At 36.9% G+C, this 11,775-nt stretch overlaps 1 protein-coding gene across 2 annotated transcripts in view; it reads left to right on the top strand.

The window, feature by feature from the left end:
* The first annotated feature begins 207 nt into the window (after nucleotides 1-207).
* Nucleotides 208-11,775, top strand: part of LOC124075515 (catenin alpha-2) — a 102,954-nt gene continuing 91,386 nt past the window's right edge. For both annotated transcript variants that reach the window (XM_046418953.2, XM_058571157.1), the window contains exons 1-3: nucleotides 208-324; nucleotides 928-1,084; nucleotides 10,426-10,626. In XM_046418953.2, the coding sequence (XP_046274909.1) occupies nucleotides 226-324; nucleotides 928-1,084; nucleotides 10,426-10,626 (457 nt within the window). In that variant the 5' untranslated portion in view covers nucleotides 208-225. The remainder of the gene's footprint in view (nucleotides 325-927; nucleotides 1,085-10,425; nucleotides 10,627-11,775) is intronic.

The following is an 11,775-nucleotide window of genomic DNA, read 5'->3' as shown; positions in this document are numbered from 1 at the left end:
GAAAATCTTGAAGGAAAAATTTGTTTTTAAGTGTCTGGGTTTTGGGGGCAGAAATGCCTAAACTAGCATATGAGGAAATAATATTTGGATAAACACAGAAGGGTTCCTTTATCATATTGGTTATAGGATTCTCCCAAGAATGACCTTTTCCCAGAGAAGGTGAAAGGTTATACAACAGTATGCTTTCTGTTGGCCCAATGTGATTTTTCACTTGAGTCCTCTTCAATGCAGGTTGCCAATTTGGCCTGTTCCATCTCCAACAACGAGGAAGGGGTGAAATTAGTCCGAATGGCAGCCACACAGATTGATAGCCTGTGTCCTCAGGTAAGCCTCCAATATTTTATCTTATAAGTCAGTCAATGACCTGATACTCAGGACTCCCTACACTCAAACCCTCATATCCCTTCTGTCCTTGTCTAAATTTCTTCTAACTGGATTATGTTACCCACCAATCATGGGCTCTTTAAAGTTCTGCCTTTCTTAAAAAGAACTTCTAACTATTCCATGTATTATTGTGGCAATTATTGTCTTTTCTACTCATATTGACTGATTCTGTTTGTTTTGGCTCATTATTTAAATGCTCACTGTCTATTTACCTTGTCTCAACAAGTAAATTATAAGCTTGCACAGGCAGAAAGGAAGAGTTATATTTCCTACTTATCTGCATTAAATAAATAGGAACTTGTCCAGTAAATTCCTCTTGAAACCTGAGGCTAATTACTGTATCTTAAAAAGAAGAAGCAAAACAAAAACGAATGGTAGTTGATAACCTACTGTATCTTTTGTGTTTGGCATTGTCCTGAACACTGACAACCCATGTATCTGTAGAATGTGCAGAGCACAATGTTTCAATATGGTCTTTCACCTGCTTGCTCCCCTCTTGGAGGAATGTGGTCATCATGTCCCTGGATTGTTTCTAACAAATAGGTCATCAATGCTGCTCTCACACTGGCTGCCCGGCCACAGAGCAAAGTTGCTCAGGATAACATGGACGTCTTCAAAGACCAGTGGGAGAAGCAGGTGCGAGTGCTAACTGAGGCTGTGGATGACATCACCTCGGTGGATGACTTCCTGTCTGTCTCAGGTAATCGCAGGCACCTTACCAGGCAGCTGGAAGAGGGAACAGGATGAGATAAGAAATATCTCACAGATGTCATGGGTCTTGTGATTCAAGTGCTCTCCTTGGCCCTTTGAGCAATGGATCATCTCTGCAAATGTGATTATAATACCCTCTTGAAAATTTTTATTTCTAGATACTGAGTCAAGTCATCAGAGGGGGAAAAACACAACTTTCTGATAAAGATGTCAGAGCCTGAACATATTATTTAAAGAGGTTTAGATTCCCTTTTGGTTTTTAAGCAGGAGGGATTTGGGGGTACATCTGAATCATCGTGTTAAAAAAGGTTACAGAGTATCAGATTGGCCTATGTGGTCTATGTCTTAAACACGGGCAATCAGTTATTCCAATTTGGCTATCTTAAGTGGGTCATTTTTCCAATAAGGGAAGGTCTGTGACGAGTCAGGTAGAAATATCAGGAACAGAATTAAGCCACTAGAAGGCACAGGAAAGCCATCAAGGCTCTGAGCATCTGTTAGGTTGCATAAGGAAATGAGTAAAAGGAAAGGGAACTAGTCATCACTATAATTGTAACTTTCTTCTTTGCAGTGAAGCCAGACTGCCAGGGTGCTAGCAGATTTGAATAACTATGAAGTCAATTTGACTTTTAATGGGACTCATCTTGCTGTTCAAGATCAGGTTACCAACCAGCAAAGGGGCCTTTTTTTTTTTTTTTTTTTGCAAACACCAGTTCACTGTAGGGAGGAGGTAACTAGAAACAGGAGTTATCATGAGGCATTAAAAGAACCAGGTGACCCTTGAAAACTCACATTGGCCAGGTGTTGGTTCTGCTGACAGTTTTGTAGAGCTCACTCCTGCCTAGCTCCTCAGCACAAGACACATCACTGCTGGTAGGAGCCAGGCCTAAGGGACCTCTGACTACAGCCATGCAGAAAGATTTCTGGAAGGAGGCTTCCATGTTTGGGCACTTTTCCTATTTGCCATCTTTCCTTTTCATGAAGAAACAGACAGTGAATTATATTAGACACTTGTTTGGGGGGGCTTGTCTGAGAGCAGTGTAGTTGAATCTATAGATCTGATTATCCAAAAGCCAAGTTTTCACTGATGGAGAACAAGATGAGGAAAAAAAAAATGAGCTACCACGTGCATCGGGTCTGTAATTTGCTGTATGCTTTAATTCTCACCAAAATTCTAATATAGATATTCGTATACTAAGTCTTCCTTTGAAAAAACGAAGCCAGTGAAAGGGGAAGTAACTTGGCAGAGATGGTATTGAATCTTGATCACTTTTTTTCAGAAACTACACGGTTCTCTATAAGTTAAGATTAGAAGGGAAATTTCTTTCCCTTGGTACTTTCTACTTTCTGCTTTTCTACTTTCACTTCAGATCCCTTCTCCCACCTCTGGTATTCTCATTCTGATTTCTAATCTTGTTCAGAAACCTGTCTTGTTTTTTCTTCCCAAGGTGCTTGGTTTTTGATGACTTGTCAAAGCAGCTCTTCATTTAAATATCGCCCTATCTAGGGGTTGGCTGGTTAAAAAAAAAAAAAAAAAGAACTCCACATGTTACCATTCCTTGAGTTTTTGCTTTGCTAACGGCTGAGCCCTCATACTGTAAAAAATGCCCCCCAAATACTTTTCTCGTAAAGTGCTTAGAAATTGTTTATGTAGATATGTTGAGGATTCAGGTGCTAGGGAATAGAAAGTTAGCTACCGATACTAAGTCTTCTTCTAGTGTCTACTCATTATTTATGAAGGTGACTGCAGGGTCCCCAGTTGGTGGCTGGCAGGCTCCCCACCCAACCTCAAACCTCACATAGCCAGCCTGATAGCTCCTGGAAATCTTCCTCTGAGTCCCCTTCAAAGTACAAATACATAGATAATATCCATACATTACCTTTTATTCAGAGAGGGATCATTTGGAAACTTAAAACTTTCCCAACTTCTCTTTTTCTTCAACATGTACAAAAATTTCTTGGGGGGGTGAGGTAAGGAGAAGCAATGTGAGCAGGCCTTATCTCAGGCTTTTTGAATACTGCAAAGCTTTTCTTAATTTCCTTCTCCCAAGCCCTGCCTCTGTCACCTTTCTCCCTGGCGTTCCTTTGTGCATCTCATTATTACCAGCAACAAGAACAGCTTTGGCTCTGGCAGATAACACCCTTGTGGTCCAACCCTAGTTGTACAAATGCCATGGCAGGCCATGAACAGATGCTGTCAGGGAGCCAGGTTGGCAGGGCCTGCTGGGGCATGCCTTCAGAGTTGACAATCAGGCAGTGGGCACCTTTCTACAGATACAGCCTGGCAAAAAAAAAAAAAAAAAAAAAATGACACAACCCACTCTTTCTGTTGCTAGGCTGTGGACACAGCCAAATAGTTGGGAAAGTGTTTTTCCTCTGATCTTTGAGATAGAACCAAACATTTTGCATCAGTATATTGCAAGTTTGGCCTAGGAGATGGTATTTTGGAACGACATGAATGGAATTGTATGTATCAGTTTCTTCTTGGGGACTATCTATTTCAGCCTGAAACTCTATTTTAAAAAATACGAAAAAAAAATTTTTTTAAAGACTATAGTTGTTTTCTTTCTTTTCTTCTTTCTTAAGGCTACCTGAACTTGTATATCTGAGTGTTTAATTTGTTCAGCTGAAATGCAACAAATTTGGGAGCAATGATGCTAGCTATTAACATTACAAGAGCAGAACCAATTTTCAGTGTGGCCTGGGCTCATAAAAATGTGAAATAGCTGCATTAGAACATTTAAACCTTTCCTACTGGGCAAAAGCTACATTTTTTAATAGTGTTTTAAAATGAGCACCTTGGCATTAGCCATGTGACAGTTTAATTCTTGGGTTTGGCTCACAAAATTATAGAAATCTAAGATTTGAAAAAACCCTTAACTCAATCCCATAATATCCAAGATTTGTTTTGTTTTTTTCTGTTTTTCCATTTATTTTTTTCTTTAGGATCTTGAATTTGTTTTTCTTTAAAAAATTCACACAGTGACTTTAGTTTAGAATTTAGAAATGGGAGCTTTGTGCTTTATAAAAATCAGGTAGTTTGGTCATCATTGATTAATTAAAATTTTTTTTAAATAACATATTTTCAAAAGGTTGCAAAAATCCAAGGACATTTATTACAAAATATGTTGCAGTCAAATATTTTATGACATGTTTATGCCCCTTGCTTGATATTAGAATGCACCATCGCATGTGCCTGGCAGTTTTTCCTAGCAATGTAATCTCTAGAATTATATTGAGTTTATTACTACCTTCACTTTTTTTTCCTTTCTTTTTGGAATAGCATTCCTCTATCTCCTTACTTTAGGAGGAATTATTCTTCTTCAAAATACCTTAGAATAAAAATGTGAAATAGATTGCTCCTCCCTCCCTCCCCATAGACGCTTAACCACTAAGCCACATTACCAGCCATTTCTATTTTATTTGAGACAGGGTCTTGCTAGGTTCCTTTGGGGCCTCTATAAGTTGCTGAGGTTTGCTTGAACTTGCAGTCCCCCTGCTTTAGTCTTCCAAATTGCTGTGTTACAGGTGTGCACCACCATGCCTGCTGGATTGCTCCTTTTTTCTCTTTTAAGAGAGAGAGAGAGAGAGAGAGAGAGAGAGAGAGAGAGAGAGAGAGAATTTTTTAATATTTCTTTTTTAGTAGTTTTTTTCCCCCGGCGACACAACATCTTTGTTTGTATGTGGTGCTGAGGATCGAACCCGGCCCGCACGCATGCCAGGCGAGCGCGCTACCGCTTGAGCCACATCCCCAGCCCCAATTGCTCCTTTTTAATGGACATGTTTATCCAATATCTTTTCCTTGATTATCTGCTATCTGTACAATGCTTTGAGGAATGAAAATATGAATCAAGAATAGATTTTGCCTTCAAATAATTCATTGCCCTTCTTGATTAAAAAAAATTATATACATATATACCCAGTCCTGTTTAGAAACACACTGATCTGAGGGTGCAGAAGTTATCTCATACACTCTAAGAGTCCATATATACAGTAAGCATAGTCTTCTGACCAAAGATTTCATGTCTATATGAACAGTTCTGGCTATTTTTCAAATACAATGTTAATGCTTTGGTGACCAAAATGCAATTTATTTTAAAGTATTCTCAACCCTATTGGCTTTTACATGTATATCATCCATTAATATAACAACTCTCATAAGAGAACTATTACTTGTTTTTCAATAAAAGGGGACCTGTAATTGGGGAAGCTTGGGAAATCCTAAGTATACTATCCTAATATTTCAAAAGAATAAATTGACTTGAAAAATTAGTCAATATATGTTTTTGGCATTTTTTCCTGTGTCTTCTATTCTATTTCATTGGTCTTCATGTTTATTTTGGTGCCAATACTATGTTTTTGTTACTATAGCTCTGTAGTATAATTTGAGATCTGGTATTGGGATGCCTCCTGCTTTGCTTTGCTTGCTAAGGATTGCTTTGACTATTCTGGGTCTCTTTATTTTTCAAAATGAATCTTATAACTTTTAACTTCTTATAACTTATAGCTTTTTCTCCTTCTATGAATGTCATTGGAATTTTGATGGGAATTGCATTGTATCTGTATAGTGCTTTTGGTAATATGGTCACTTTGACAATATTAATTTTGCCTATCCAAGAACATGGGAGGTATTTTTATCTTGTAAGTTCTTCTTTAATTTAATTTCTTTAATTATATATATAAAATATGTATAGTCTTCACATCTTTTATTAAATGACTGATTCCCAAGGTTTTTTTTTTTTTTTTTTTTTTTTTTTTGCTTTGTTTTGTTTTGAAGTTATTGTGAACGGGATAGCTTTCCTAATTTCATTTTCAGCAGATTCATCATTGGAGATTAGGAATACAATTGATTGATGGGTGATGATCTTGTGCCCTGCTATTTTCCTGAATTCATTTATGAGTTCTAAAAGTTTTCTGGGGGAGTTTTTTGGGTCTTCTAAATATAGGATCATGTTGTCAGCAAACAGGGATAATTTGGGTTCTTTTCCTGTTTATCTCCCTTTAATTTCCTTCCCTTGCCTGGTTGCTCTGGCCAGAGTTTCAAGGACTGTATTGAATAGGAGTGGTGAAAGTAGGCATCCTTGTCCTGTTCCTGTTTTTAAAGGAAATGCTTTCAGTTTTTCTCCATTCAGAATAATGTTCACCTTGGGTTTATCATATATACCCTTTACAGTGTTGGTTCAGGAACTTACTTTCTTAATTAGACTCCTGAAATACAAGAAGTAAAATAAAAAAATCAATGAGTGTGGTGGCATCAAATTAAAAAGCTTCTTCACAGCAAAGGAAACAATTGAGTGTGAAGAGAAAAGCCAAAGTGTGTGAGAAAATCCTTACCCCCTGCCACCTCAAATAGGGCATTCATATCCAGGACATACAAAGAACTCAAAAAACATAAAACATAATAATAAAAACCTAATCAATAAATTGGCCAAGTAACTGAACAGACACTTCTCAAAAAGAAGAAATACAAATTATCAACAAATATATGAAAGATGTTCAATATCTCTAGCAATTAGAGAAATACAAATTAAAACTACATTGAAATTTCATCTCACTCCAGTAAAAATGGAAATTATCAAGAATACAAGCAACAATAAATGTTAGCAAGGATGTAGGAGAAGAGGTACACTCATGCATTGCCGGTGGGACTGGAAATTGGTGCAACCACTGTGGAAAGCAGTATGGATATTCCTCAGAAAACTTGGAATGGAACCACCATATAACCCAGCTATCCCACCCTTGGGAATATATCCAAAGGACTTAAAATCAACAAACTACAGTGATGCAACCACATCACTTCACAATAGCCAACATATATAGCCAACCTTGGTGCCTTTCAACAGATAAAGCAAATGTGTTGTATATACACAATGGAGTTATTACTTAGCCATAAATAAAAATGACTTTATGACATTTGCTGGTAGATGGATAGAACTGGAGACTATCACGTAAAGTGAAATAAGCCAGGCCCCAAAAATCGAAGGTCAAAAGTTTTCTCTGCTATGCAGAAAGTAATCCAGAATAAGAGGGGGTAGGGATAAATAAAAAACAATATAAGATCAGTGGAGTAGACAAATTGGAATAAAGGGAAAGGAGGAGGGAGGGACTAGAGAAAGACACTGGAATAAATCTGACCTAACTTTCCTATGTGTATATATGAATACACCATACTGAATCTCACCATTATATATCCACAGACACTAATTTAAAAAAAATAAACTACAAAGAAATAGCAGAAATATCACTAAAATAGAGGGAAGAGAACAGGGAGAGGAAGGAGTAAAGGGAAAGGAGAAGAGCTGGGGACTGAATTAGAAAATTATATTCCGTGCTTTTAAATTATGTCAAAATGAACCCCTATTGTCATGCATATTTAAAAGAACCAATAAAAATTATTCAATTAGTAAAGTTAATAAGGTTAATATTTTATTCACAAGAAATCACTAACTTCTCTAACCACTTAACAAATTAGTTGATTGAGCTGATTAAAAAATGTTTTTGTTACCATGGACTTTCGGCCTATGCTGGTTTTTCTCCAAATAAAAGCTCATTTTTTTCTTGTCTTTTAATTAAAGTAGATGTATATTTCCATTTGGGGGAATAGTTGTTGTTTTTAAGCCCTACCAATTAATCTTAATATAGTGGGACATGAGTGCGCTTCTTCAAATTTTTAGAATTATTATTAAGTCCAGAGAGATTAATAACTGATATAATTAACAGAGTCCTCACTGTTTTACATTCGATTCCAAAATACTATCTTTTAAAAAAAAATGCACAGAAAAGCAGTGGCTATGTCTATTCTATTCTTAGAGGAAGGTGTTATTCAGAGAAGAGGGCACCCAGGTGCGAGGTTTAGGCAGGAAGCCCTTTCCAGCTGCTCCCTTCCAGGGGCCAGGGCACAGTATAATTGTCTCAAGGAATCCAGCAGGGCAGTAGAAGAGGCTTATTTCAATTTTTTTTTTTTTTGTATGTAAAATCCTTTGCCACGTTTTAGTTGAGTGAACATTTTCCTCAGGTTTCCTTTTGAGGTGAATTCATCTGTTCTAATCCAAAATCTCATGAAAGGATAGTTTTTAGAAGTTCCTTAATAAAAGTAAAAACTTCTTAAATCTATATTTTCACAACTCTGTGTGTGTGTGTGTGTGTGTGGTTGTTTTGTTTGTTTGTTGTTTGTTTTTTGTTTTTGTTTTTTTGGTTTGTTCGACTCAGAAAATTATCAGTCTTTTGAAAGTATCACTTTTTTTGAGTTTAAGAAAGCTGGATACTTGGATTTAAATACTTTGTTGTTTTTCTAATTTAATTTATATTTGAAATTAAAGAACTAGAGAATATAGAAATCAGAAACTTACAATGGGTGAGAAAATCAAATTGTATAAGGTTACAATGGAATATTTATGAAAAGCAAATTATACCTTCCAATTTTCTACCCAATTTCCAAATGAACAAATATTCCCTCTGAGTGCTGGATTTAATGAAAGTGGGAGGGATCCCTAGGGTTTGCTAGGTCCCTTTTCAACTCTCTTTCTTTGAGAACTTTAAACTCAGAACTAGTCCTGGAAACTTCTTAGATATATAATAATGTAATAATTCATTTAATTCTCTAACTATTCACTGTATTTAGCAATTATAATTTTTAAAGATTATCCTATTACTGAGGACCATTGGTAAACTTGTTCTGTTTAACTACTTAAAGCATGTGTGTTTGTGTCTAAATCTATTCATATGGCTATAAAAATATCATAAATGAGGTTGCTTATAAACAACAAAATGTACTTCTCACAATTCTGAAGGCTGAAAGTCCAAGATAGAGGTGTCCTGTGAAACCCTGCTTCCTTACAGACTTTTCAGTAACCTTATGTGACTTAAAGGGGTGAAGGAGGTCTCTAGGGTCTCTTTTATAAAGACACTAATCCTGTTCATGAGAGTTCTGTCTTCATAACCTCATCACCTGCCAAAGTCCTTACCTATTAGTACCAGATCTCGTACAGTATGAATTCATCACTCAGACCATTATACATCTCTGATTTCTACATTCTCTAGTTCTTTAATTTCAAACATAAATTAGAAGAGAAAAAAATAAAATATTTAAATTTATATTTAGAATTTTAACATTAATTTGGGGGAGGTGTGTGTGTGTGTGTGGGGGGGGTGTGTGTGTTTTCAGCTTAAAGTGCTTTTCTTTTTTTACATAGAATACCAAACTTTTTCTTTCTTCTTTTTTTTATTTTTGTTTTTGTTTTTGTTTCATTTCAGTGGTACTGGGGATTGAACCCAGAAGCCTTCTATCACTGAACCACACCCAGCCCTTTTATTTTTTATATTTTATTTGAGACATGGTCTCACTAATTTACTGAGAATTTGCAATGTTCCTTCCTGCCTCTGGAGTTGCTGGAACTATAACAGGCACCACCACGCCCAGCAGAATACTAGGCCTTTTAAACATTTTTTTTTAGAATTGTGCTGTTCAAAGGACATAATTACATACATGGTAGATAAAACATTGTTCCCTTGTTAGACTGTGAGATCAGGTGTTTTCTCTATGCCAGTAGAGAATGAAACTGCTCCTTCTCCTACATGTTATCTTCGTTGGGTAATGACAGGAGATGAGAGAGATGCTTGCCTTGACTGAAATCTGATGCAATCAGCCACAAGATTGGATTGGATTTTAATTGTGAGGGAACTCTATGATCTTCACCTCATGAATTTTCCCATTGCATATACCTGCTATATGACATGACTTTAAAATACTGGGTGATATTTATTCTGTCCCATCCCTTAAATCTTTCTGTCATAAACACACACACACACACACACACACATACACAGAGTGAAACAAACATGTAATCAAAGCTTCACTCGGTTCAAGTTTAGAAAGGATTCTACTAGGTCAGATTACTTGATGTTGGCTACCACAACAACTCCTACAAGACCCTCTGGGCAAAAAGTCTCAATCTTTGAAACAAAGAAAGGGCTAGCTATTCTTTATATCAGTGACAATGAAAGTCTCATCCCCAAAGTAGCAGCATTAACATCACTGGGAACTTCACAGAAACTCTGTCTTGGGCCCCACATCAGAGCTACTGAATCAGATATCCCAAAAGTAGCACAGAGCAGTCTGTGTGATGCTGCAAGCCTTCTGGCTGATGCTCTGGTTTTACAACTACTATTGTAATTATAAAGTATGCCCTTTAAGTACCATTTCAGTGTTATTAGGCATGCACTGATATATGCAAGGTGAGGACTCATGATAATTGTTGAGTTAATTTTAGATTGGCTATTAAGTTCTGAGTGATATAAAGCCATATAAATGTGTATGTATGCTCCCCACAGAAAATCACATCTTGGAGGATGTGAACAAATGTGTGATAGCCCTCCAAGAGGGGGATGTGGATACCCTGGACCGGACTGCGGGCGCCATCCGGGGACGGGCAGCTCGGGTGATACACATCATCAATGCTGAGATGGAGAACTATGAAGCTGGGGTTTATACTGAGAAGGTGCTAGAAGCTACAAAATTACTTTCTGAGACAGGTAAGCATGGATATTGGATCTGTCCAAAATGTTAATGCCATGATTAATTTCCATATCTGAATAAATCTGTTGTATTATTCTTAGAGACCTTTTTGTTTTTAAATTTTGCACATGTCATTGTAATCCTTTCTAAACTTGAACAGAGTGGAAGCTTTGTTTACATGTTTGTTTGATTGTATGTTTTTTTTATTACAGAAAAAAATATAATTATTTTATTGCATTATTTTCATTGTGCAATATAAGAGATAGAGTACTCGAATGTTCTTGCTTCTTGAATTTGAATTTGAATAACTTAAGCCAATAGCAGTTTTATTACTTTTTATGTGTGTATCATTTTATAGTGTTCATATGTCATCTCATTTGATTCTTATAAGGACTTTATGAAGTAGGCAGAGAAACTTTGATTGTTTCCAATTATTGATGAGCAAATGGAGGTTCGAATTCGCTAAGAGACTAGAATGAGATGACAAAGCTTGAAAATAGTTCCGATGTGATTGGAAGTTGTCATCTGAAACTTGAAAACCATTTTTCCATCTCTTGCTTCAGAGGACAAAGTCTTAAGGGGAAACGCTGGACAGTGGGTGGGAAGTAGCATAGATTGTACATGACTAGGACATGCTCCCAAAAAAGGAGGTGATGGCTGCTGAAGAAGGCTGGACTGTCAGCAGACTCCTTGACATGTCCTCCTCAAGGGTGTGTGCGTACTGGGGACTCACTGCTGCAGTAAGGAACAGTTACTCAGGGGAGCCTATCAGAGTGCTCAGGTGCATTGGGATAGAAAAACAACTCATTTCCACTGAGTTGGCAAAGCAATCTACTATTTGAAGAATGTCAAAGACTGGTCATCTTTCCTTTTATTAATTTAGATTTTGCTCTTGACTACAGTCTCTTGGCTTCAGAAGTCCCTTCTGCCTTGCATCTTTGCTTATGTGTGTGGGATGAGGGATGAGAACAGAGAGAATATTCCAAGAACAGGAAACTAGAGGATAGAAAAGGAGAACTTAAATTTATGTTGTATGGGGTTGTGAGCGAGTCATGAATTGGGTTGTAAGTATGTACAGAAGGGCCTCTGCCCTCGTGCCCTGAGGGGAGCCCTCTTGGATTTGTACATGGACTTTGGACATCACTATGCTTTTTAAACGTAGATGT

The sequence above is a fragment of the Marmota monax genome, unplaced genomic scaffold, assembly GCF_021218885.2.
Source record: "Marmota monax isolate L192 unplaced genomic scaffold, Marmota_monax_Labrador192_F-V1.1 WCK01_AAM20220418_F8-fsc00357, whole genome shotgun sequence".
In the NCBI taxonomy this organism is placed as follows: domain Eukaryota; kingdom Metazoa; phylum Chordata; class Mammalia; order Rodentia; family Sciuridae; genus Marmota; species Marmota monax.
The sequence above is the reverse complement of the archived record's forward strand: the minus strand, read 5'-3'. Positions and strand labels throughout refer to the sequence as shown.